This window comes from Agelaius tricolor, unplaced genomic scaffold (genome assembly GCF_023055355.1).
Source record: "Agelaius tricolor isolate 1412-34295 unplaced genomic scaffold, bAgeTri1.0.p SCAF_2, whole genome shotgun sequence".
NCBI classification, from domain to species: domain Eukaryota; kingdom Metazoa; phylum Chordata; class Aves; order Passeriformes; family Icteridae; genus Agelaius; species Agelaius tricolor.
Window position 1 is genome coordinate 56,161,233 of NW_027269262.1, and position 27,921 is coordinate 56,189,153.

The window sequence follows — 27,921 nt, forward strand, 5'->3', positions numbered from 1 at the left end:
TTTGCTGGTGACAGTGTTACTCCTTTGACAAGTGCACAGTGGAATTGTGGACCACCTTGTCAGAGTGTGGTGGGTAAGCTACCAAGATTCACATGCGCTCTTATCCCCCATCTCCACACACTTGGGCACATCTGAAAATTTTCATCAGTGTGAGTCCCATGAGGCACTCTCTGTGTGAAGGAACTTCACTGCATTGCAAGGGAAAGCTTTGAGAAAGGAAAGAATTGTATAGTTTTTACAGGAGCCTGTCTTGTGTGCCTGTCATCACTATGACAGCAAAAGACAATTCTCAGCAACCAGCACAAACCCATCCTGTGCCATCATCAGCTTGGAGCATCCCATGGTGCCTTATTTATGCTGGTTGATTCTCTGGATCTTGCTGAAGGTAATGACTGTAAAAGTGCTGTGTGCCTATTTTTTAGCAAGCATCTATGCTTTAGGAGTCAGGTGTGCAAAACAATTCTCATTTAGGTATTTTTGGTCACATCAGTGCTTGTCCATTAACTTCTGGCAATGCAGCTTCACTTGAAGTTGCTATGTTTAGATGATTTTATTGATGTGTGAAACAGAGTGAAAAGTGAAAAGCACATCAGCATGCAGGAATAAAAGTCATCAATTTCCTGGATCACAAAGAATAAGAATGCTCAATAGTTTAATACTAGAAAATTAATGCAGATGAGTCATCCTCACACTAAAACTATAGACAGCTGGATCGTGAGAATGTTTTTCTGTTCTCCTTTCTTTCTTGTAATAAGAACAATGTATCATTGTCTATCACTTATTCTCCAAACTACAGAAGTGTTTTGCACACCTGCCATTTAACTTTTCAGCATGCTGTACGTCACCTGGCTCCTGCATGTCTGCACAACATGTATATTTAACATGTATAGAAGAAAATGCCTTGAAAGTTTATCCAAGCAAAACATGCTTAGAAGGTTAGGAAAGCAAGCACACTTCCCTAATTCACAAAACTATCAAGTTAATTTTTCTCTCTCCTGTCTAATTTTGGAGGGTTGAAGAGGCCTCGTTGAAGAGATTTCCTTGCATGGAAACAGAAGTGATTTTTCAATATGAGAAGATGTGGAATACTTCATTAGATGTTTGTCCTGAGGAATTACAGCAAGATTGGTGCATTGTGAACTAGATTTTTACTGCTTCATCTGCCTTTGTTTTCTCCTCTTATTTTACCTTCATTTTATTGTGCGTGTCATGGTGGGAAAACATTATTTTGTGATTATCCTTGTAAACAAGTAATGCCTGCTTCCTGCAGCCTATATAGACTTATCTGATTTCTAGGTCATAGATCATTTGATAGATCATGGATCACTTGGATAATTTTTCTTTTAAATTAATCAGATTCTGGCCCAAAGGATCTGGCAAAGCTGATCTGCCACAGCTGTGCATATGTTACAACAGGCAACCTTCTGATTGCTCCACCACCTCTTTGAAATTAGGTTTTACAAGCTCAGTGAAGGAGCTACACATAACTTATCTGCAGTAGGAGTGGCCTTTGTGAAAGAAGTATAAACTAACATGTTATTGTAATAAATACATCTTCTGGTTTTTCCCCTAGTATGATGGAACAATGCTGTAGTGCCCGAAAATTGGAAGTGAAGTGCATGCAAAAACAGGAACAGAAAGGGCTATGCAGTACTGTTTGTAGCTTTGAGAAATGTTGCATCTGGGGTTAAAATAGTACTAATTTAGGGAGTAGGGACACACGTCTCTGTCTCATGTACATTCCCTTCTCTGTTGAAAGCTGAAGAGTCTCTAGCCACTTTTTGAGCCTACAGCATCTCCTCCTTTCACCATCAGTCTCTGTTGCTTTGTTCCAACAGCTTCTGTCTGTACTCCTGGAAGTGTAGAAGGAGTGTTCTTCTCCTTCATCCTCTCAGAAAAAGGTAAAGCCAGAACAGTAGCTTTTTGGAGAAAAAATGAAATGCTGAGCTACCCAGTGCTGCTGATGGTAAGTCTAGCTAAAGGACAGAAAAAAAATTTACTTACTGGAGCTTATGCTACAGCTTTCTGTAACAGAGTGTACTGTACAATGACTTCTAGTGCCATTGTCAAGCCTCATTATTCTTTGTTTTTCTCCTCAGCATTTACTGGATTTCTCTGAAAAGAGGACAGAAGTGTGACCAAGGCAGCTCTTCTCGCAAGAGATGCTGTGTGGGCAGATGTGTTATATCTACCTTCTATCTACAATGCTGAATTGTCAAAACTTTGGACTCTTGGTAGAAAAAAAAATTGTTGGGCTAGACATATTTTTTAGTTTGAAAAAAAGATGTAAACAACAGGAAGTGGGTGTTGGCAAAAACCTGGCAGCCCTTTATACAGGTGGGAGAAATAATCTATTAATAATCTATTAATAATCTACCTGGAGCCATAGTCCTTATATTTAGTGTGTCTCTATCCTGAGACACGGCTGCAGCTCGTGTGCTGTTTTCACTGGTGCTGCAAGGATTAGCAGCAGGCCATCTGTTCAGCCACTGAGGAAAACCATGTGATTGGCAGGTACCACTGACCTAAGACAGACATCTCCTTTCCGTGCTGCCTGCAGAGTGTAACTGTGTGCTGAGTTCCTTCTTCTTTCAAGTTGTAAATGAAATACATTCACTCTGAGGTGATAAAAAGTGTCTCTTGGTTGTTACAGGTTGTTTCTCTGGCATGTTCAACCACTCCGTGCTTGTCTTTCTCCTTTGCAATTTACTAAAACCTACAAAGTTGTAAATCTAATCTCTAAGCTGGCACATGCTGAAGGGATGAGACACTGCAGATATCTGAGGGCAGATAATCCTGTTTGTCTCCAGAACTCCTCCAGGCTGCAGGAAGAACTGGCAAGCTGCAAGAGGCCTGGACATTTGTCCATCAGTGTAAGGACAAGCAATCTTTATGTTGTTGTCATTCAGCCCAATGTCTGGGATTTGGTTTAATTTCATCATTAAATATAAGTGGTGCTTTTCCAAGAAAGGTCATTGTAAAATTTGATTCAGGAACAGCCTTTTTATTTCTTGATGTGGAGGCAAGTTGTGCTCTACTTCAGGACTCACAGCTACCATGCAGACAACTGCCAGGCAAAGGACAACCTCCAAAAAGAGGATGAAGCAGATATTAAAGCTGCACAATGGATTTTCAAGGTAAGAAAAAAATGCATTATACAAATGTCCCGTGGGAGGGGGTGAAATGGTGTGTCTGGAAAAGAGGAGAAAGAAATATTGATGTCATGAACAACAGCCATAGGTTGTTTATCACCAAGACATCACTATTCATGCAGTTTTCCTTTTTCCTGAGCCTCATCCCCGGCCCTCTGTTCCTCAGCATGTTGCAACCACAGTGACAAAGGAGGTGGTGATCTGCCTTCCCACTAAGTGTCTGCTTTCAAAGAATATAATAAACACATCCATCTAACAAAAATTATTCATACTTTGTGAAGCTAATCTGTTGCTAAAAGAGTGAGGGAAAATATGTTGCTTCATGGTGTTTAGACACTGAAGAGTTTTCGCTGTTTTTTATTTTTATTGGTAGTTGACAAAAGATGGTATGCCAAAGAAATCAAACTGCATAATACTGAAGTCTCCTAGGGAGTTACAGTAAATCCTCTTTAGTGAAACTATAGAGTATTCCTTAATTTAAAACAACAGTCATGTATCTTCTAGGTTTTTTCAAAAGCCTGAAAGCTGCCTGAGGGGTGAACTGCTATTATTTTTTTTTTTTAATGCATGTTCCTATGCAGCTCAGCAAGAGAGGCAAATGCAAGACACTATCTTATTAAAGCTTTGGGGCAAAGGTGGTGCACCATTGTGCATGATAGGGGAAAGAATGTGATAGCAAAGTCCTGTGCTCCTGGAACCACCAAGGTTGTCTTTTTTCAGACTTAAAGCCAGCATAGAGAGGGGCTAAGGCATCCAGTTGAGTTTGTTGGCAGGGTTGGTGAAAGTTAAGACAGGGGAAGAAGCTGTTCCCAATTCCACATCTGCCTTACAAATATTCAAATTAAAGCTAGAATTGATCTCTCCATCCCATTTCCTTAGCCAAAGTATAACAATTTCTAAGAGGCTATTTCATTTGGTTATAGGAATGCACTCATCAGAAATCCTAAATTACTTTCACTGCTTTTGCTGAGAGAAAATGTTCAGCCTGGCTTGCTGATATCAGAAAACTGTTTCTGATAATGAACAAAGTACCCTCTGTTCAGAATTTCATGCCATTCTGTTTTCTGCCCATTTGGCATATGAGCCTGGGGCTTCTTGACCCTCTTCAAGGCAAAAGGGGTTTTGTCATAGGCCCAATGGCTCTTGAAGTTAACCATTGACAGTCATAGTTTCTGAAACACAGATTCTGAGTTCTTCATAACTCATGTCCCCAGACATTTCTCATTTAGCCATCCTTTAATTCATTGCAGGTGAATTGTTCCCTTCAGCTTGCTGATTGATTTTGTAGATATTGCCTGAATTTGTAGTTTGTTGCTGGGGCTCTGAGAATTTGGTGCACAGTACTGAGTCAGTGACCTCACAGAGGATAACTAATTATTTTTCTATTCTGCAAAGGATTTGTCTGTAGAGGGACATAAATGCCACTGGAATGTTCTGAGCCAGCTAGTGTCCACAGTTCCTTTAACAACACTGCTGCCAGCTTCCCTTCTCCTGCTTGCTGTCTGTTCCATTTACTTTGTTTAGTGCTTTTGTTTCTAAATGCTGCAGCTCTACTGGTGTGTCTCTTATCCCTGGTAGCAGAGACAGCCTGCAGGGACTGCCCAGGAGATGCTCTGTAGCCACTTTCTGAGCTCAGCTGAGTTGAAATTGCTGGGATGTGGAAGCTCGGGTATGAGGCTACATTCTCTGGGGGAACATGTCTCCAAAATTTCATAAACCATATCAGCAAATGATCCTTTCACATATGTAATGTAAGCAATGTTACTGGTAGCTAATGAGTCTACAAGGATTGTGTTAGTGATAGGAAGTTAGAAAACTTACCCATCCAGAAGTGTGTACAGCCCTAAGGCTGGGGAACTAAAATAAACTGCAAGCTTTACTTCACATGGGTGGCAAATGCCTTTCTCTTTTACTGATAGGGAACTACTGCACAGAGGGTTTACATTATTTTCTAGTAGTATTTAGGAACATAACTTCAGGTTTGTAAGGTTCAAGACCAGTTTGTCACTTACACTTCCAGAATCAAGGAGATCACATTAAAACTTTTGTTTTCTTTTTAATAACTGCTGGTGACATTGAAATGTCACCAGCAGATGAGGAATGCCTGTCTTATGCTCCACTCCCCACTGCTGGACAAACTCTAGGAACTCCTTGGAGGCATACGCTGGGCCATTGTCAGTCTTAATCTCCCTAGGGATCCCCAATACTGAAAAGGCTTGCACCAAGTGTTGTTTGGCATGCACAGCCCTTTCCCCTGCGTGGGCAGAGGCATAAACCACACCTGAGTATGTGTCTATGCTGACATGCATGTATTTCATGCAACAAAAACTGGGAATGTGTGTGATGTCTGTCTGCTACACTTCACAGCTCCCAAGGTCTCGGGGGTTAACCCCAACACCCTGATGATGGCACTGCCTGAAGCTGGCAACTACAGAAAGTTCAGGATCTTTTGGTAAAACAATTCTATATGTGACACTGGTTGCTACAGAGAGATTATGTTCTTAGACCTGTAATTTGTGTGACTGACAGGGTCCTTGATCAGAGTGATTCCACAGTCCTCATTAATTCCCATGCTCCCTTCCACTTTAGATGAGATTTTGGATTTGATACTTCTCAATGTGACTGGTGACTGCTTCTGAGAGCAAGTTGGCATCTAATTCAACATGCCAAAGAGTAAAAAAGCCAAAATAAAGAGTAAAAAAGCCAAAATATCAAATAAATTTTTCAATTAAAAAAAAACAAAAACAAACCTAAATATTTTAATGGAACGCTTGAATGAGGTTTATTTATTCTTGAATGTGCTTTCAAAGAGAAACTGAATTACAAGAGAAATGTTTTTGAAAAGTGGTGGGCAGAGCTTAAAGGCCTTTTAAATTCTCTTCATGACATTTAAATTAACTCAATGAGTTGTTTGTTCTTATCTCCATTTACATTGCTTAAAAAGCCTTTCTCTCTGGCATGTTTGCATCTTGATTTATAAAAGTGTTAAAAAGCAAAAGTGAATAAACTGCTTTTTACCACTACCAACACAAAGATACAAGGACTTTCTTAACCCAAAGCTAACACAGACACATTTATGTGTGCTCCCTAGGAGCTTTTTGCTAGTAATCAAACTAAAACACCCCTGAAAAATTATGATGCCTTGCATCATATGTTGCATTGCATGGGGAGATAGTGCAAGGTTTCAAATATATCACAGTTTCTTTCTCCTATGGACAAAATTTAGCCAAAGTCCTGTTCCACAGAGCTCATTGCTATACTTTCCTCAGAAGAGGGTGAGAATGTTCCCCAGAGAGCTGCCACATTTTAGTTCGCGTTCAGATTACACCTGGATAGAACCTGTTTCACTTCTATAACATAATTGTGGTTTCTAAGCATATAGTCTCCAGATTTGGTTGGGTTTACATGAGTAATACACTTACAAATAACAAGGGACAGGGCAGGTGCAGATAGGAAAACAGTGTGAGGGTTCTGAGGGCATTGCTAAGTGTTCATGGCCCTGACCAGCCTCAGCTGGGGCCTCTGCCCTCACCCATGGACCAGCAGCTCTGTTTAAGTTTAGCCCACAGGGCCTGTTCCCTTGAGCTGAGCCTGAAGGGGTGATGGTCTCCAGCCAAGTGACAGCCATGGAAGGGAGCTTCCCACCCTGGGCTGACTTCCTGGCTTGGCCTTGGCTCTCACCTGTCAGTGTGGACTTGCCTGGCAGCTGTGGGACCTGATTGTAAATCTGATCTGAGAGTTGACTTCCACCTTGCTGTGGTACTGTTTTATGATCTGGATCTTTCTTGAATTTGTCTCTATGTTCTGTTTACCTTGCTCGAGTAGTGGGAGTGGGATGTAGGATCCCTTTGCTTCCAGCTCTCCTTCTGTAAGGGGACAGCCCTGTTCTTGCTAGGGATTGAAGCAGAATCCTTTCCAGCTTCTGCTGACATTTGCCTCACCTGTAAGGGCTTCCTTTCCTCCACAGGGCATGGAGCAGAGAGGTGAAGAACAGCACAGTGTTAAGTGAGGAGGTATGTGCCAAGGAGATGCAGAGAGCCAGTATGAATCCTCCTTAAACAATAACCTGTAGGCTGAGGCACTGTGATACCTGCATAGTTATGCCAGCATGGCTTTCCTGCTTGCCAAGTCCTCTCCATTTAAATTCTGTGTGGGGGACCAGGCAGAAATGGAAATGGCCTCGAGCATGCTGTCTGAAGGAGCAGCCCCAGAAAAGTATGGCATCCTTTATCCTTGCTCTAGCTGATCTAGCTCTGCAGGAATCCTTTGGGTCTGGAGATGTCCAACATTATTCTATGAACTGCTTGTAATGTGAAAGTCACTCATGACCATGCATAGCTCACCTGAATTATTTGGCAACTGCTGTGAAACATAATTTATTTGATAAAATAGGAATCCGTTCACAAACAGTTCCAGAAAGGTCAAAAATCATAAAAGTTGTTATTTGCAAAACTTTGGTGCCAGTCGAATAATTGCACTGCTTTTATCCAAGTACCCCAGTGTCTTCAGCTGATGAGTGCTGGCAGTCATTAATTGCTGTTACTCTTAACAGTCCCCCTGAAGTCAGATGTTTTCTTTATCTTTTGTAAGAGTAGGAAAAGTCCTGTTATTAGTAAATATACTCACCCTTTTCAGTCAATATCATCTCCACCAAGTATGTTTACAGTATGTTTTTCATACTTAGTCATTTTTGTGTGTCTGAAAGCTTGTGGTTGTCAGAGGGTGTTGAGAACAAACCAAGAACACACTTCTTCTGTTCTTCTGAACAGATCTTGTACACATTAAACAGGCTGAAACATAATTGAACAGTCACATATTATCTCTTATGTTTGAGATAGGCAGGGGATGCAAACTCTATGGCTAGGGATTGATCCCCTTTCAGATGCAGCCAGCATTCTTTGTCCATGCCAAAATAGTTATTCTTACACAGCAGTAAAATTTGAGACATGTTTGATGCTCTGTTTTATTCAGGAGCAAGGTTTCAAAGGGAGACAGAATTCTGGGAGAGATATAGGAGTATTATGGGGCATTTAGGACCACCAAGTTATGAGCAACTAGTCATACTGACAACTTCTTTGAAGATACAGTGTACTGTTTGATAGGGAAAAGAGTGGGTATTTTGCCAAATAGTTATAGGCTAAGATAATAAAATAAAATCATAAGCACTTAGTTTTAAAGGTAAGCAAAGTTATTTCTAGGACAAGCTGGAGAGCATTATCTCTGTGATGTTCTCTGGTGGTTAATTTAGTTTGCTGGACATGTATCCTTTATAGCAACAGTATATCTTGTCCCTGAAGTGCTTTCACTAGTTAAGAAAGGGCTACTCCTGCACATTTTTACAGACAATCAACCTTTATGAGACCTGCAGTGTTGTCTTAGTTTCAGCTAGGACAAACTTAATTTTCTTCCAAGTAGCTGGTGCAGAGTTGTGTTTTGGACTCTGTGAGACTAACTTTACTAACAAAGTGAAGTTTTAGATGTTGCTAAGCACTGTTTGCCCTAAGTCAAGGACTTTTCCATTTCAATGTTCTGTTGGTGAGTGGGTGCACAAAAACTGGGAGGGAGCAGGGCCAGGAGGACTGACCCAAACTGGCCAAAGGGCCATTCCATACCACAGGGTGTGGTGCCCAGAATATGAACTGGGAACAGTTGGCCAGGAGAGGCCAATCCAGCTCTGTGGGTCCTGCTGGGGGCAGTGGAGGAGCACAGTGTGCTGAGACTGGGTCACCCTGCAGCAGACCCAGCCTTGGAAGACATGCACTGAGCCACTGGCTTCACTTCTGTCAGTGCATGGCGCTCATCTCACCACTTGCTGGCTACCCCTGCACAGCCTTGCAGAGATCTTTAGTGTTGGGTTTGGGCTTTTCTTCCCACATTTCCTCCAGGTGTCCATAGTACACTAGTCTGCTCCAGGCAGCTCAAACCATTAAATATAACTCCTTTTAAAACATTATCTTTTAATCTTTAGCATGAAAGTAAGAACAGATGAGTGTGGCTTAAGCAAGAATTGTTCTATCAGACAGAAAAAGTTGTGGTGAGCGTGGTGGGACAGGTTGCTTGGAGAGGTTTTGAAGTCTCTATCCTCAGAGGACTCCAAACCCTGCTCAGCACAGATCTGGGAAGCCTGAGGAACAGGAGGCAAAACAAGACAATATGCAGAGACCCCCTTCCAATCTCAACTATTCTGAGAAACAAAGAGCTCTTCAAAGAGTCGAGTCTTTCTTTTTAAACTTTTCTGTAATTATATGGCATAATAATACTTTTAATTCATAAATTCTTTTTTTTTTCTTTTTGCGTCCAGAAACATTTTTCAGAGAATAGGTGGCTGTATTGCTCATCATTGTCTATGAGCCAATAATAGCTGCATAGACAGCAATCGGAGGCCATTCTTTTGTAAAAGTTGTCAAAATAATAAGGTGCTACACATTAATGGGTGGATTACTTGCATATTAATGGTGTGCAAATTTTCTAGTCCTCATAGATAATTTGTACTAATTTGCAATAATGTGTTTTTCTAATTTAGTGATTTACATATTTTACTATTGAAATAGTCCTAAAGCTTCCTGTTCACATATGCACCTTTGAAATGGGCAAAATGCAGATTCCTGGGCTGATTAAGATATTGCTGTCAGAAAGAATTTAATTAATATGAAAACCAAAAGGCAAGGTGCTTTTACACTAGTTCTGGAAAATTTTCAGCAAAACAATCCTAGACTGACCTGAATTACCGAGATTGTTTTTATTAATTCACAATGACCTTCTTTAAGTGGAACAAAATGTCATGCTGATTAATAAATAACCTACTCAGCCTAAATCTAGATCAACTCATTTGAGATATGGGCAGCTTTGGGTTTACAAATACATTAATTTACTGTATCCTTTCACCAGCAAGAATTAACAATTTAGATAAAGGATGCTGGGAAAATAAACATTTCTCTGGAGGACCACAGAGACCTTCTTAAAAAGGCATCTAGTCTGGGTGTCTGGGAGCCAGAAGGAATTTACCTTTACTCCATGATATGCCTCTCAGACTCAAACTTGATGAAAGTAAATGACTTTTGGTATAATACAAAATTAAAATGACATACCTTTCTGCATCACCAGCCCAGCATAATGCAGTTGGTGTTGCTGTGACTTGCAGCAGTTCAGCCTCTGTGCCATGATGTGTTAGAGATCACCCAAGCACAGCATTCCCATTGTACTCTGATTTATTTCCAATACACCTTATTTCTAATTGAAAGAGGAATTAGTGTATGGGTTTTTTTCAGCTCATATTTCTCAGGGGTTTCTGAGTGCCAGAGGAATCCTGAAGTACCAGATCAGCAAATCCTTCCAGTGACCAGGAGAATGATGTGGGGTGCAGTATCATGGTAATCAGAGGGCTGGAACAGCTCTCCAATAAGACAGACTGAGAGAGTTTGGGTTGTCCTGCCTGGAGAAAAGACAGTTCCAGGGAGATCTTAGTGCTCACTTCCAGTGCCTAAAAGGAGCCCACAAGAAAGCTGGATAGGGACTTTTTACAAGGGTATGGAGTGACAGGACAAGGCGAAATGGGCTGAAACTGGAAGAGAGGAGGTTTAGATTGGCTACAAAGAAGAAATTCTTGTCTGTGAGGGTGGTAAGGCCCTGGAACAGGTTGCCCAGAGAGGTGTGGATGCCCCATCCCTGGAAGTGTTCAAGGCCAGGCTGGATGGAGCTCTAGGAAACTTGGTCTAGTGGAAGATGTCCCATTCATAGGGTGTGCAAGGTTGGAAATAGATTATTTTTAAGGTCTCTTCCAACCCAACTCATTCTATGATCTAAGATTATCAGAGGCAGTTCTGGGTGGGGGTTTGAAAGTGTCATCTGACATTTGCTGCTAGGATCAGCCTGAATATCCCTGTTTAAATTCATTACTCCTTGCTGTGTATACTGTGAGTATGAAGAGTAATTTACTCCTCCTCCTTGCCTGTTTGTATACAATGCATGCTACCTGAGATGTGTTTGTATACAATGCATGCTACCTGAGATGCATTTTTCATGAGTGATGCAAAGACACAAAAATCATGAGTTCTACACTTGCTTTTTCACAGTAATTTCTTTCCACAAAAATTTCAAAGACTCCACAGGAAAATAAATGTTTATTCAAGCCTTTTAATACTTACTCAGTCCTACATTTGCTAGCCCCTTCTAGGACAGTTTTTTACTTCCATTTATTTGCATCATTTCCTAAGGCTTATTCAGTCAAAAAAGAGATGCAAAAAGAGATCAGAATTCTATCACAAATACCTTGCTTTCAAAGCCAATCTTCCTGTTGCTAGCTGACAGCTAGGTGCATCCTTCTGAGAAGGTCAAAGCCATGCCAAGTCAGAAAATGCAAGGCAGAGACCATCACTCTTTCCCAGAGACCACACAGGGAATGAAAACACCTTGTTTATGTACAATGTAAGTAATTGTATATTTCTTCACAAGCATAAAAATTTAAAAGTGAGACAGGAGGAACATTATTTTTCCATCAGACTCATCCAAAACATGGGCTGAGGGGTAATACTTGGGAAATGGCAAGGATCTGTGAGCAGGTGAAGCCTGGCTTGCAGCAGCCTGTGCCTTCTTACTGACAGTTCTGGATGTCTCAGAGGGCTTGGCCTTTCCCAAAGCCCCTCCCTGTCCTAATGCTGATTCCAAAACTTCCAGGAAATTAGATGTTGAGATCTTTAAGCTAACAGATATTTATCCTACCACCTTACGTGGCTGGAAACAGCTCAGGAAGTTAATTGCCTTCAATATTATACATTTAGTGTCAGTCTCAAAGTAAATCCAATCTAAAATACTGAATCAACTGTTAAAGGTAAGAGCAGGGTAAAATAAATCAGGAGCTGCCCAGTGATGCCTGCCAAGCAGCAGCTGATTGTCTCATAAAATGTCACATAATTTTTTCTGGATCACTGTAGCAAGCACTTAATTACTCTCACAAGAAGGATGAAATTATTTTCAGGAGCCTAGAGATGTCAGGTCTATGCTGAGGAGCTCATACAGAAAAAGGGGAAAGGCTCAAAATTGTTTTGTTATTTATTTGGTTCCAGTTGTGAACACAGCTTAATTTCAGGAAGTAGCTGTGATTTTTCCTATGACATTTTGTGTGATTTACTTTAGAACTAAGTAAAGAAGAAAACAGTTCTCACTGTTCTGTTGACTTCACTGCTTCCTTTGAGAATAATCAAGTTAAGAGCAAAAACAGTGGGTCAGTCTTAGACCAAATAGGATAAATTATTTGTTTTTCAACTGTAAAACAATTCATTATGAGAGACAGGCAGATTATAATATTTTAAAGTATTAATTTTCTTGCATTGTAGTGCTTCATTTTGTAAAATTATGCTCTTTTCTTTTTATTACCAAACCAATTTGTTCAAACACACGTATTCTTATGAGACAGTTGTCTTTAGGGAAGAAAATCTCCTTTAAGAGATTCCTTGCTAGTGCTGTAGTTTAGTATCCCAGCTGAGCTTTGGCACTCACACCCTTTGAGCCTTTTGGTACTTGGAACTCATGCTCAGATTTGCAGAGGTGCTCAGACTGTGCTGGAGAAGCTGCTGAGTTGCTCCTCTCTGACCCCTTGTCCTGCTTTTTAATTTGCAAATTCTTGCTCCATTTACTGATTTACATTACCCAGAATTCTGCATGGTAATGCACAGGACATGTATAGCATTTATATTTAATATGGGCTCTAAATAAGAGAGTTTAATGGTGTTTCTCAGTTTCCATCCAGACCTTCTGAATAGTTCAGCACGAAATAGTTTTCCACTCATAAGACTGACAAAGTGAGTCACAGCCCTTAAAAGCCAAGGACATTTCTACCAACTAGCATAAGCTAATGTTCACTGAAATGTTTGATTCTGATTTTGATGACAGACTAGTCTTTCTTGCTACACTGCATTTATTCTGCTCATACAGACTCTGTGCAGGTAAATGCATGCTTTTCATTTCAGTACAAGAATAGTGTCTTACTGAATGATTTACCTGGAAAAGAGTGGCATGCTCTGGTTGTAAAATTGTTTCAGACTCACAAAAAAACTATGCTCTCTCATTTATCCCTCTGGCTTCTAAACAGGCACATTTTAAACAGGTTCTTACCAAGCTTTCCAAATCATCAGGAGAAATAAGTTAGAGGTGTTACAGAACAGAGGAAGAGGTCAGGCTATCACAGACAGGACAATTTCAGTCCCACTTTGTGTTTTCTGTGTTTGGTCAGGAGGTTTGTTTGAAATGAACTCCAGGAAGGAGGCTGGAAGAGACATTTTGTCTGCCCAGGAGGGGAACATGGTCTTTCAAAGCAGTAGCGTAGCAGAGGGAAACAAGCCTCAAGTATGGCCTTGTCAGTGAGTTGATTTGAGCAGTGATGCACAAAGATGGGACACAAAAATAGGAATGTCCAAAATTCTATCCATCTGGAGTGCTGTTCTCCCTCTCTCAGGACAATTCTAGAATCCAGAGCAAAGAGCAGTGCAGGGAAACATGGTAGACAGCCCTGGAGAGGCCAGAGAAAAAGCCCAGCCTGCATAATGGAGGGTCAGTCTCTCTGTACATCAAACAGGAGAAATGTGGTTTTGCAGGAACACATGAAGTGCCTCCCTCAGTAACTCTGAGTTGGGTTTTTTTGGGGGGTTTTTTGTTGATGTTTTTATTGCCTTGTTTGTTGGGGTTGTGTTTGTTTGGAGTTTTTTGTTTGTTTCTTTATTTCTTTGTCTACTTGAGGTCCTCTGTCTTTAACTTATAACTCAGTATCTGTGGTGTCAAGGGAGACCTGGGAACTGATACCATTTGTTATGCTGCTTCAAGCCTAAAGCAAGCACAACACTGAGCAGGTGACTTGGGCTGTCTGTAATTACAGTCTCTCTAATCTAGGCAGATACTCCTATGGGGGCAAAATCACATAAGACACCTCTGACATAAATGTTAGTGAGAGATTGTTCAAGGAAACTCCAGGGCTTTCTATTCACTTCCACAGGCATACTCACTTCTACACAACAGGGATAACCTGACCTCTTTAAGAGAGTATTGGTTTGGTACCACTGATAAATCAGTACACTGGGATAGATAACACCTGAAGTCTTCCCTTTCTCAAAATATGTTCACAGTTTCTTCTCACTGTTATTCTTATCAAATCAACTCCTTTTCCTCTCATCATCATCATTCATATGTCTTTTTAAGATGCTGGATAAATACTCCTGGTCAGCAGATCAATCTAGTTTGCAATGAGTCAAATACAGAGTTTTGTATTAATGCAGCACCAGCCTGCAACATTCTCATTGATACTGTCCTTTAACCTCATACTCTTCAGCAGTCTCTCATTGCCTGCTCTTTATTCTTTTGTTCTTCTTTTTCAAAGGAATTATAGTGTATTTCTCCTTTCATCTTCTCCACCACCAGTCCTACAAGTGCATTATATCTTCTTTTAACACGGCTGCATAATTTTACAATTGATCCATATTTTATAAGGTCCAAAACCTGATGAAAATTAATGGCAGAAATCACAGTGTCTTCCTCAGAAATCTTGTCAAGCTGGAATGTTACTGTGCAGCCACCTTGTGAAACCAGGCTTTCAGACTCACTTTGAACTACTCAAAGATTCTGAAACCTTGATCTGTTCAGGGACACTGGTTGCACATTGCCCTGTTAATCCTCCTGTCTGAATCAGCTCTGGAATGTAACTATAAACTGCTCTAAAAGACCTAAAAATTGTATTCATGGCAGCTTTGATTTCTTCTTTAATTTAACTCTATTTATTACCTTGCAAGTAAGAATTCTGTGTAATAACTAGGTTTTGTGTGACCCAGAATATCAGAGATACTTCTGCAGGTCACGGTTGATTGGTACCTCTTGAGTGACAGTGATACCATGGAGATATTTTTACTTTTTCTATCATGAAAAAAGAGAAATATTGTTCCTTAATGGATCGTTTAATTTCCATATGGGCAGAGAAGAGGAGCCCTAATAGCACAAGGAGGAATAGTGCTTTGGCACTAATCCTTAAATGTTGAGGTTCCCCATTCAAATTGTAGGTGCACAGTGACACCTTCTGGAAGCTGTAATGAGCGTCCCTGAGCCACTTCCTCCATCTCCATCGTCTGGAAACTCACAATTTTTGTATGCAGAAGCAAATCTTTTTCTGATCAACATTTTGACCAGAGACATCCCACAGGGTGTATCGTGTCACTGGCACGTACAATAACAGAGCATGGTCGTGATGGAAGGGATTTTTCTTTATAAATCAAAGCTGTAAGGGTTTTCAATTATTCCAAATAATTCAAAGGTTTATGGGGAAAAATAGAGGATAGAATTAGAGATGTATGCTAGCCTCATAGTTTAAAACAAAATGTATGCATTTTGGTTGGCATTCTACTTTTAATTATTTAATGTCATACATCAAGTGAGAGGATCAGAGAATATTGTGAAGATTCAATTTGCCAAACATGACAAATTAAATGAATGACAACATTTCTTAATGCACTTGCCCTTCAGCAAAGATTTCATTTTTGTGTGTATCACATTGCAGTTTCTAATTAGGCCTTCTCTGCCCAAGCCACCACATTCCTGTGTAGTCTGTAAATCTGCCAGAAACTCTGCATCACCAAGGATTTTAAGTACAAGCTGGGCCACAGAGCAGGCCAAGGGCTGTCCAAGGGCTCACAAACCCCACAGAGCCCACACCCATCAGCTGGACTGGGCCAGAATGAGGACTAGAACCATCACTGAGCTGACTCTGACACTCTGAAACCCAGCATTCAGTGCCAATTCAGTATTACTGGAGAACATATCCTTAGCTCTAATATTGGATTCCATCTCAAATGTTATTTCTCTTTAAGTTTCCTCTGCCTTAGAAGTAACAAAGATGTGATATGTAGGAGTAGAAAGAAACAGAGTTGTGAGCAGAGGTGGCAGAGGCTTCCTGCAGCTTTGGAGCAGACCCTGACTGATTTAAATACTGAAGCTAAGGGTTTTGTCAGAACACACATATGGGACTGGACAACCCTGAGAAAATACACCACCCTAGAAAATGACCTTACAGTGATGAAATAATTATCAAAGCACTAAGCAGAGCCACTTAAGAACTGCAAGAAATTCTGACTGCACTGAGATTTAAATCACATCTAACCATTCTGATAATGTTTCAAGCCCTAATGTAATGCAATCACAGGTTTTAGCATCAGATCTTGAGGAAACCTAGTCCTCCAGAAAAAGGCTAAGAGACACCCTGTGACTGCATGAATGACATGACAGTGGGACTTTCACACTTTGGCTTACAAAAAAAAATTCTACTGATTAATTGACACACCACTATCAATGTTGATGAAAAATTAAATACTAGCAGGCATCCCTGCATGTAGGACAATTCAGTTAATGCTCTGTGGAACCATACTACTCTATGGTTGATCTTACATGTTTGAAGATGCCAGTTTATTCTTCCTCCCATCAACTTTGAACCTATATTTCCTACTTGAAACCAACTACTGATAGATCCATAAAGAAAAGTGGCTTTGCCTGTAAGAAACTGATTTGAAAAAAACCGAATATTTAAACGTTCAGCAAAGCTGCTTCCCATAATATCACTGGTATTAAGTGAACATTAAGTTCACTTCAAAATATGGTTATTTAAATGTATCTTTTATTTTATTTTTCTTTTTACATTTTTAATTTTTATTAAGGGGTAAGGGAAAACAAATACTAGAATACTGCTGATACATAAAGAAAATTGAAGTTCAGCTGAAGTCCCTGGAAACTCATTCTGCTTCTGAAAATATCTCCTTTCCCAGAAAAGCCTATCAGTCTTCAAAATTATTTGTTACAAGTGCACTTTAATGTCAATGAAAAAGGTAAAAAATGGCTTCTTACTCTCTGTTTGAATTGTTCCCTAATTCCCTATGAATCAGCTCCATTCAATGGTCTAGAAACTCTCCTTTTAACAATTTAAGGGAGCAGGAAACACTGAAATAGACTAGAACACAAAAGCTGCCATAGAAATGTGTATGACCTCTCCTTGGGCAGGGAGCAGAAGTTCAGGTATGAGACAGCAATCAGCCCTCACACCATGAAGGAAAACAGGCCCTAAAAAAGCTGAAATGTTCATTATGTCACCCATTGACATGTGACTGCATGACTGTTGGAATACAATGTTATTAAAATACAGATACATGTTCTGTATTATCTTTCTTATCACCTCTCCTGAACAGTGAGAACAACTTAAAAAGTTGTTAAGTTTTCATTAAAAAAATAAAATAAAATAGAACAATAACAGATTTCTTCATTTCCACAAAGGCAAATTTAGGAAAACATGTCAACTGGACAAGTTTGCAGAAAGAGGGAGGGTGGAGTCTAAGAAACATCCAAAAGGGCAATATTAAATAGCAAAGGTACCCTCATATAAAGCTATCTCTTTCTGATTTAGAATTAAAAAAAAAAAAAACTACTGCATGCTGGGTAGAATTTCCTCCTAAAAGTTTATCAAAACCTTATGAGTCTAATGTGAAATATTCAGGAAAGCCAAGTAAAGGGTGGCGGTGGATTTTGTAATGCCTGATATACTGGTAGATCATACCAATATTGAAACTAGATTTCCTGATCTATTATTTACCACATATGTTACAGAAAAAAGTGCAATTATATGGGATAATTATATTAAATGCACAACTCACATGTAAGGTCTCAATTTTCCCTAACTTATTTTTTGAAACAGAAATAAGTGCAAGGTCAAGTACTCCTGGGCCTTGCTAGACTGACATTTTGCTTTCCCTCTGTCCCAGTGAAGTTGAATTAACCTGAGCAAAGTAGAGAAGTAGAGGGCACCAAGAGTAAGGTCACAGAGACCCATGCAGAGCAAGCTGCTCTGATGACTGGGGGAATTTTCTTTCATGCATGAGAAATACATGTTCACATTCCTTTAGGGACAGAAAGGGTTCTAGTCTGGGTCTCTCAGCTCTCTAAACTCTGTTTCACCAAAGTGCAAGCCCTTGTTTGTGCAGCTCTGTCTCATGCAGCTGGACATCAGCCTGCATCCATCACTCACAGGGAAAGGAGGAGAAGATGTCTACATTAACAATTTTGTGAGGACTTTATGCCTCCACACCATTCAGCTGTTTCAGGATGTGGTTGTGTACACATGCAATGATGCAGAGGCACCTGCCTACAGAACGAGACAGAGCTGCCTACAAACTCCAACCACATAGTTAGCTTAGGTGGCTTTCTTTATCTAACACCATTTATGTTAGCGAGCATAAATATCATGTTTTTACACAGTACTACCCACCATCACTATGCATCATGAATTTTGAAAAAAAAAATAGTCTTCTTTAATAAGATATTAGCTAGAAGCATAGAATGGTTTGAGTTTGAAGGGAACTTAAAGATCATATTTCAAACCCCCATTTCAAACAATAGATCATGACTCTCCTGAGACAAAAGGAAAGGATGGTGGAGTAAGAACATACCTTCCAAAGGGGTTACATTCTGCCAGCGCTTTAAGCCTGGACTTGATCAAGCATTCCTGCTAAGATTTAGGATGCCACCTGGGACCGTAGTCTAGAGAGGTCTTAGGAGAGTCACATTTACTCACCAGTCTGAGAAATGACTGTCTGTCCTGGTACAGTGACCAAGAGCTGAATTCAAAGGCCAATGGTGTTAGCAGGTGTTTTGAGCTTGGTCTTAAGTCACATAAACAACCACCTCAGTACATTTACTGAGACTTTGTTTCCTTTCCTCTGCCAAGGAGTGAGGCAGTGTCATTTAACCCTACCTGTCAAACCTATAATATCTCCATAGGTCCTGTCTGGGCCTTGGCAATTGTAGTTTGGCACAGAAATCTGTTCAACATCAGTTCTACACTTTCTGCCACAACCAAAAGGGCAGGGATTCACAGGAGGGCTCCTTGCCACTGGGGAGGAGGAATACTGAGTAGGGTTGTGGGGTGAGAATCAACCTTTCTATTTTTTCTGCTCTCCTGGGAACATCGTCCAGTTTCTGCCGTAGTTCACCTCTCCAAACAGACCTAGGGGAACTCTCTGCTGCTAAGCAACAGCAAGCTCTCCTTCTGTGTAGGAATGGCAGCTTTCCCTGCTGGTTTCAGCTCTAAGGAGCACCTTCCCTGGCATCAATGGCACCACAGTCATGTTCTCCCATTGCTCTGGCAGTGCCTTTGGCCTTCAAGGGCAGCACCATCATGGTGGGAAGAGCTTTCTTCACACCATGTAGATTTCAGTTCCTCTCTGTCTCTTTGATGTCTGGTTGTAGGCCAGAAATAGGGACAACATTTTGGGATGGTCTAAACCTTGATGAAATCATGAAACCCCAAACAAAAACAGGTAGAAATCATTGCTAGAGAAAAGGGAAGCAGATCAGTGATTTTTGTCCGTTCCTGCTCAGGGCCCATGCTCCATCCAGGCGGCTCCTTCCCTGCAGGACAATGGCATTCAGCGAGGAAGGGCAGGGTCACGCTGCCCTGACCCTCGCAGGTCGGGGCGGGCCCGCCGAGCTCCGCGGGAGGCGCGGGGCAGGCTCAGGACCCTGGACAGGTCCGGGCGGCAATGGCTCCGTTCCGCTCCCCGCCGCCGCCGCCGCCGCAGCTCCGTCCGTCGTCTGCGGTTGGCTTTTCGGATGGGGATTTTTTGGGAGCTGCTCTTTGGGTGGAGGTTGTAAGTGGCCACATTCGTTCCCTTGCTCCTCCGGCCCTGTGGCCAGCCCCGAACCCCAGTGGGCACTGGCTGGGTACGAGAGCTGTCCGCCGGCCCTCGCCTGAAGGACCGGCTGAGGAAAGTTAAAAAGACTGAGTGTACGTGGAAGCAAGGGGGGTGCGAGGGCAGCAGGGTGTGGGCTCACGGCTGCCAGCACTTCAACCCTCATCTTAGCACTGCGGGGCTCTGCTGGCTGTGCCGGGCCCCCGCCTGCCCCCTCGGTGATGCTCATTTTGTGTTTCTCTCTTTCTCTCTCTCTCTCTTCCCGCCCCGTCCCTCCGCTCCCACACCTCCCCCGCTCGCCGCAGACTCCGAGGCCTGCCAGGGCCCTCGCCTCGCTGTCAGCTCTGCTCTCCAGCCCCTTCCTGCGGCCGCAGCTCCCTGCCCGCCGGCCTTGCCCGCGCTTCGTCTCGGCGCCCCGTCGAGACGCCCCGGAGCCCCGCTTGTGTCCCGCGGGCTTGGCGGCGCTGCTGGCCGGGAGCGGGGCTCCCGCCCGCTGCCCGCTCGCCGCCCTGCTGCGGGGCCGCTGGGCTGAGCCGCCGCCGGCCCCCGCCCCGGCCCCGCCGCCGCCGCCGCCGCCCAGCCGCCTCCCCCCGGAGCGCCGGAGATGCCCGGCGTGCCACGGAGCCGCGCCGCCGCAGCCCCGCGCTGCCCCCGAGCCTCCCGGCGCCGTGAGTACCGCTCCTGGGGCCGCGTCCACCCCTTCCTCCTCCTCCTCCTCCTCCTCCTCCTCCTCCTCCTCCTGCTCCCCGCACCAGGGAAGCCGCTGTCCGCCCACGTGCCCTCAGCCGGCAGCGGCGTGGGAGTCTCGGGGGCGCCGGGCGAGCTCCCGCGGCAAAGCCCCGGGCGCCACAGCGGAGCCCGCTGGTCCCATCTGCCACCCCCAGCGCCCCCGGGTCCGCTGGCTCCGGCGAGGCGGCTCCTGCGGCCGCCCTGCTCCGCACCCGGTGCGCGGGCGGGAAGGGAACAGCCCCGACGGCAGCCGGGTGCCCAGCTCCGGGGACCGGGAACGCGCAGAGCGTTCACGGACCGGATCAGTCTTGGTTTCACGGGAAGACAGTGTCGGTCTGCCCGAGAGCGGCGGAGGTACTAGCAAGCCGCAGTCGTCCCGTTAACCTTTGTCCCGGCAGACGGCTGCCCGGGGGGGTGGAGGCGGCGGATCATTATCGGTGAGAGAATCCCCTAAACGTGGCGATGTTCCTACGGGCGCCTCCGAGGACGGGCTGAGCGCCCAGCCCGGCGGCGCCCGGCACACGCCTTGCCCGGAGCCGCGCTGCCGCAGCCGTGTCACACCTGCCCCGCGGAGCGGGAGGGCGAGCCCGAGAGAGCCCGGCGGCGGCGAGCCCTGCGCCGCTGGAAAGCGGGAGGCGGCTAGGGGAGGGAAGACGTGTATCTTAACACGCAGTTACTTAAAATGCGAGCATGTTCCAGCGCCGGGTTGACAAGCCCGGCTCTCCTCTAAGGCATCTGTGAGCACAGAAGCGCCGGCACCGAGCCCCACGGCGGCACCGCCGCCTCTCCAAGCCCTTCCCACTCCCTCCCATCCGCGCACACACACGCACACACACACACAAACGCGCGCACACACACTCCCCACTCACACGCTCTCACGCCGTTCTCTACGGCGTTTCTCCCTGCGGCGCCCGTCCCATGGCTTCCCCCGCGCCCTCCCCAGCCCGCCGCCGCCGTGCGGGCGCTGCTGTGTTTAATTCCGCTGCAAACCGGCCCTGAGCCGGAGCAGCCCCCGGTGTTCGCCGCGCCAGGGGCGACCCGGCGGCAGCCCACGCCGTCGGGCCGTGCCGTGCCGAGCAGGGGCGGGGAGCGCGGGCTGCCGGCCTCGCTCCCTGCGGCTCCAGCCACGGAGAGCGAACCCACCCGCGGCCGCACCGAGCCGAGCCCGCGGGGCCGGGCGCATGCGTGGGTCCGGCGAGCCGCCGCTCCCGGTCGCCCAGCCCGCCGGGACCGGAGGGGAAGCGTGGGAGGACGCCCGGCCGGGCCCCGCTGCCGACACCGTGAGTAGCGCTCGGTGCCGCTCGGCGGCAGCCGGGCACGGCATCCATCCCGAGCTCCGGGCAGGAGCGGGCTCGCCGCCGGCAGCCGCGACCCCCGTGCCGCAGCTGGAGCCGCCCCGGGTGCAGCGGGACGGGACGGGACGGGATAGGGCAGGACGGGACGGGACGGGATCGGACAGGACGGGACGGGACGGTGGCCCCCGCGGCCGGGGCGGGACAGCGGCTGTGGCCGCCCTCCCCGGGAGGAACGGCAGGGACTCGGCGCAAAAGGCGCTTCCCCCGGTCTCCCGGAGGGTCGGGAGCTGCAAGCCGGGAGCCCCCAGCGCTCGGGCTCTCACCGCCACGTCCCACCCCAGGAGCTCCCAGCGCAGAGCCCGGGTAACACCCGTCTGACCTGGGCCCCGGGAGCGGGGTCAGGATCCCTCCCCGGGCGGGATCGCACCCCGGGCCTCGCCACCTCCCTGGCCCCAGCGCAGGTACCACCTCGGCTCGGCCCCCGCTCAGGGCCCGTCTGCCTCGTCTCACGAAAATGAAGCAGCATCCGTGCAGCCCCCGCCCCACCGTGAAGGGGGTCCCGCTCGGAGAGCGTCTGCTCTCAGAGCCCGGGGCTCCCGTGCCAAGTTAGAGAGAGAAGCAGCAACAGGGGAGTGTTTCCGTAGAGAGACTTCCAGTGCCAGCCTGCCCCATCAAGAGAAAGAGCCCTTCCCGAGCTCTGTCATTAGGTAACGTCAGTGAGTAAGAAAAAGCAGGTAATGAAAATCGGACACAAATACTGAAAGTGAAATAAGATTATCCTTGTAGACTCCAGTAAGAACCCACAGTAATTTAATAGCGGTGTAATTTACTTTATGCAACCGTTCCATTATTTCATTTTTGCTGTTGAAAAATGTAAAATGAAAACTTTTCATATGATGCTTGTCGCTAGGATGTAATGGCAAGGAGTCTCCCTGTACCTCTGTTGCACAAACAGAATGTCAGCATCGAATCCAGTGCTCTGCAGAGCTGTGGGCTGTGGAGGTAGCTACACCACTGCTCTATTACAGGACCAGAAGCAATAAACACCAGTTTGACTAAACAGAACACCGGAATCATTATCCGGTAGGAGATTCCTAGTGGTGGTTCCTGAAATTAGGAACGTCATGTTAAAATTAGGAGTGTCTCTCTAAACTCAGAGCCAACTGAGTGTAAAACTAGCACTGTGTTTTATAAAATGCTCAAAGGTGAGAGAACAATTACTTGATTTCCTCTTTATTTTTTTATCTACTCCTCTCATCAATACTTACTTTGATATCTTTACTCTGGGTCCCAAATACTTAATCATGGAAGCATCACCTAAGGTGTTATACACTCTCTACCCCTTGCTTAGAACAGACTGACTAGTGATGTCTGAGGACTGAGCTTAAAGTACTGGGGAGGAGTTTTCAGGCTGTAGGGTGTCTGTGTCTCTTGGAGCTCAGGTCAAATGTTGATGAAGTTGAAGCATTTAAGCAACTATCAGTACTCACTTACAGAAATTCATCCCATCTCCTTGCCACTAAGAAAACTGACAAAGGAGACAGCAAGTCTTGGAAGTACTCTGGAGATCTCCTGGCATTCAGAAGTAAGAGGACTCTTAGCCAGAGGTTGATTACTCCTCACTTGTTGTTTTCAAAACTTGTCAAAACCAGGTTAAACAAAGATGCCCAGGAAGTGTCATGGTCAAAGTGAATGTGTGCTAAGCCAAATACTGACCTTCCTTTAGCATTGAATTGACTTTGGTACTGCTCCTCCTGGCTGACGCTGCAGGCTGGCACTACAGCCGGGCTCCCCTGGCAGAGGGTTGCTATCACAGTGCCTGCGCTGCAGAGCAGCCAGATGCCAGCGTAGTACAATCCGAAGTGAATCGCGACAATCGGAATCAATAGGAAACAGTGTGTGAATCACCGCTTAATGCACTCCAGGGTGAGTCATCCCGATTCAAACCAGCTTTCAGACCAGCACAATGTCAGTCAGCTTCTCACACAGTTCGATGTGAGTCAGATCTCAGCACCGAGTACAATGTGAAATGAGTCACTGACTAACACAGCGCCATGTGCCTCCAGTACCCGGTGCGAGTTGTCAGAGCTTCTGTGTGATATGAGTCACTTCATAGTACAGTAAAACGGGCTTTTTGGAGGCCATTCATAATTAAGCACAATGCAACCAAGCGCTCAGGAGGAGATAATGGGAGTGAGCAGAGTAAACTGCTGCAGGCACCAGCTTCACTGCATAGTAGAGAGGTTTGTAAAATATTAGGAGGAGTGATTTTTTTAAATGTTATTGTTTCTTAAAACAAGCTGCATAAAAATAACTAGAAGCAGGTGCTTTCTCTGACATCAGAGCCAGCAGAAGCAGGGTTGAAGCAGTGGTAAAAATCCCAGCACTGGAGAAGTCTGTGGGGTTTTTTGCTGGTTTCTCTTCTAAGAGAACTGATCAGTCAGTGTGACTGACATACATCCACTGAGGCTGACCCCAGCTGCCACAGAAGACAAGGCAAGGGATGCTGACAGCTTGTGCTGTGCAGACTAGAAGATCCTGACACTGATTTAACTTAATTGCAGTTTGCAGTGACCTAGTTTGTGAAGGACTCAGCATGGGATGAAGTTATATCCATACTTACATTCATACTACCCCACTGTCATGGCATCCACTTAATCAGCTGGACAGAAACTACAGATTGCTATTGTTGCTTTTTCTATGCAACTGGTAAAGAATTCTTTAATGTCTTTCCCTTATTACAGGAGAAATAGTGACAGTGACCCTGCTAAATACATGTTAGAGTAACATTTTCCATGAAGTCTCTTGTGATAAAATCCAAACTAAAGAAATTCTTTATCCAGAGGAGATATAGGCATCTGTCTGAAAAACAAAAAAAGCCCCCACAAAAATCCCATTGAAGCCCCAAGTAACTTGGTTTCTAACAGAAAAGTCAGATTTTACTCAGAGAAAGACTTTAGTGCAGGAAGGTTTTACAGAGAGTGGCCTCGTGGTGGCCAGTTGGGCAGAACTGAATACTAAAGAAAGAGGAGCAGAAGACATCTAAGGCATTGGTAGAAAAATACCTGTGACAGGTGATGTGATCAAGGCACCATTTACCTCTTGCTGTGTGGGTGTGATACCCTTTCAGCCATTCCTTTTGAAATGGAAAGCAATGCTTTAAGCTGGATAGATGAACTTGGCTCCTCTGAGCTGCTGCTCCTCTGGAAAAATAAATTAAGTAAAACAAGCCAAGGTACTCAGTTTCTGGACATTTGACATGAAAGTGTCCCAGAGCTGTTAGTTACAGGATAACATTTTTACTTGCAACTTTATCCACTGAAGCCTTTAACAGGCTTGGGCACAGCAGTTGTGTAATAAAAAGAGGTTTATTCCATACATCGCCACTCTCTTTTCTGCTAACCTCTGTCTTGCAGTCACAAACTCTCATCCATTTCAGCCACCCCACTGCAATATGCCAAATCTCCAATAATACAAGGTAACTTCCAGGAGCTGTTGCTCTTAACCTACTAAGTGGGCAAGCTGACAACTATGCCTAAAGCATGTGCATATGTGTGGGCGAGTTCATTAACATATATTAGAATTCTTTTCTGACTAAAATAGCACACTGCTTAATGCAGAAAGCCTGCTTGTCACATTTGTCAATGAAAAGGAAGAAGCATGAGCATCAAGTTTCCTGTTCATATTTCAGCTGACAGTGAACTGCCACAGGCTTCAGTGGGAGTTTGTTGCAGCCCCAAATATATCTGAATTGTTAAAAAATAGATTTAGAGATTTATTTGGAGTTTGACCCCAGTTGCAAGCCTCTTATGACATTAGTAGATAAGAACAGAATCTCTTCCAACTCACTGGTTATCATCACTGGGAGGATCCAAATTCAAAGCAGCAACTGTGAGAGCTACGTAACCTCACCCAAAGCTTGCTGACACCAAGAGGTGGCTTTCATTGCTTTAGTGGAGTTTGGATCAGGCCTGAAATATTCTGAAAAGTAACTGGACTACATCTGTGCCCTCACTCCAAGTGCCTGTCAGCTAGTGATCCAGCACAGGGCTTCCCAGGCTGTGGAGTTACTGGGGAAGCTGTAGCCATGCAAATCAGCCCCAAGAACAAGCTAAAGGCTTGCACACCTGCCTGATGGTAATGCATACAAAGAGGAAACATTAAGTCTCAGTAATTAAGTTTAAGTAATAGAATCTTTGCACTCTGAGCTGAAAAAACGTCATTATGTTTTAGCATAAAGTGGGGATAAAAGTATAAAGTTTTGTCTACAATATTCTGTGTATTCCTGGGTTTGGGGCTTTTTTAAAATTTGGTTGAGGTTTTGTTTTGGTTTTTAAATTGACATTTGTGGCTTAGATTTTAAATATTCCTCCTCTGGGAATGCTATTTTCTTGGTAGCCCACCCTTCTGCTGAGAAATTAGCAAATACTATAAATGTTACAACTAAGCCAAATATCACCTGAGGTGTTTTTAACCAGGGAAATAATTTTCACTCCTGACCTTTATACTCCTTCATGTTTATAAGGTTACATGGAGAAATGCTTCATAATCTGAATGTCAGATAGGTATGCTTTGGAATTACGCCAAAGTTATGACAGACATTCTTATCTCACCACCTTAGCATTACTCTTAAGGCATACAGTGGTTTTGTCACTGTTGTCAAAAGTAGCATCTCTGCAGCTTGCCTAGATCCTTGGACTTTTTTTTAAATTACTTATTAACATTCAATCATATGAGCACATACATTTTTATATGATTCATAGATGCTACCTAGCAGGATAAGAAGCAAGAACATGTGCCATTAATTTTCCTCTATTTTTGTTTCATTGCTCTTTAGGGACAATTTTATAATGGACTCAATTTTTTGTTATCATTATATAGAGAAGGACATCTCTTTCCTTGGGAGATCCAGAAACTCTGCACCTAGGGATCTGCAGAGATGCTACTTTAGACTGACTTGAAACAATGAACCAACTGGAGACAAGCTGATCACCTCAACACCTACTCCCTGTTTTCATTTAAGTATTTGAGTTATTGGCACTGTTCATGTGGAATTTGGATGGTTCTGTGGATTATTCCAGGCAGGACCCACTGCCTGGAAAAGTTTCTTTATGTTTCAGTGTGCTGATTAATATCCAGGGAGAAGGATATCCAGAAACTCCAAAGCTACAAAATCAACCCAATTCTGCACAGACTGCAGGTAGTCAGAGGGGACTTGTAAGTGACTAGTTACTTGTCCATAGTCAGAAGAAACTTCCTGCAGATGCAAAAATGATCATGCAGGATAGACTCATGCACACAATTTAGGGAGGTAAAAGATGTTTTGTAGCTCCAGACAACCACTAGGGATGGATTATGCATGTGCTGGAGTGGTCCCAAGGCACATGAGACAGCTAAGTGTAGGATCTGAGCATTAATGCAGGTCCCAGAGTCTCATGTGACCCAGCCACACCACCACTATGAGGACCTGTGCAACAGAATCCCCTCTTGCCATCTGGACACTGACACTGACTGTCCCATTCAAAGATTTGATTCCTCACAGTAACTCAATATTAGCAAAATTAGTACCTTACTGACTATTTGTGTTATACTCAGCAATTGGCTGAAACCATACCCACTCTGAGTATAAACAGAGCATGAGACGGTAGGGGTTGAAGTCCTTTGGTTAAAGGTGTCTTACATCATTCCATCAGTAGCCTAAAAGCATTTTTGGATTCCTCAGGAAATGTGTACAGGTTAGCAGTCCATCTCCAGTTTTCTAATCCTCTGTGTTTTCTTCTCTAACCCATTTTCAAACAAGGCACATTGCTGCTCCAGATGGTGGGGACAGAGAAGGCAGACTCCAGTCTCAAAGTGCAGAGAACACCCAGTACAGAGGGTTCTCATACAATTTTTTCATTCCCATAGCACCTTCAGAGTGGTCTGGAAATCTGATGTCCCAAAGTAACAACTGTAAAATTACATGAATAGAAGACCTTTTCACTATGAGGTCTAAAAATATCCTCTCTTTTTTTGCCCCAAAGGAGCCTGAAGTCTACTGAA

The 27,921-nt window shown here is 44.2% G+C and overlaps 1 protein-coding gene across 4 annotated transcripts in view; it reads left to right on the forward strand.

Annotated features, from left to right (window-relative positions):
- The first annotated feature begins 2,999 nt into the window (after positions 1 to 2,999).
- RGS20 (regulator of G protein signaling 20) overlaps positions 3,000 to 27,921 on the forward strand; it is a 39,215-nt gene continuing 14,293 nt past the window's right edge. Inside the window, exon 1 of one of the 4 annotated variants that reach the window (XM_071419487.1) lies at positions 3,000 to 3,137. In XM_071419487.1, coding sequence (XP_071275588.1) covers positions 3,015 to 3,137 — 123 coding nt within the window. In that variant the 5' untranslated portion in view covers positions 3,000 to 3,014. The other 3 variants (XM_071419468.1, XM_071419481.1, XM_071419479.1) reach the window with 3 other exon arrangements.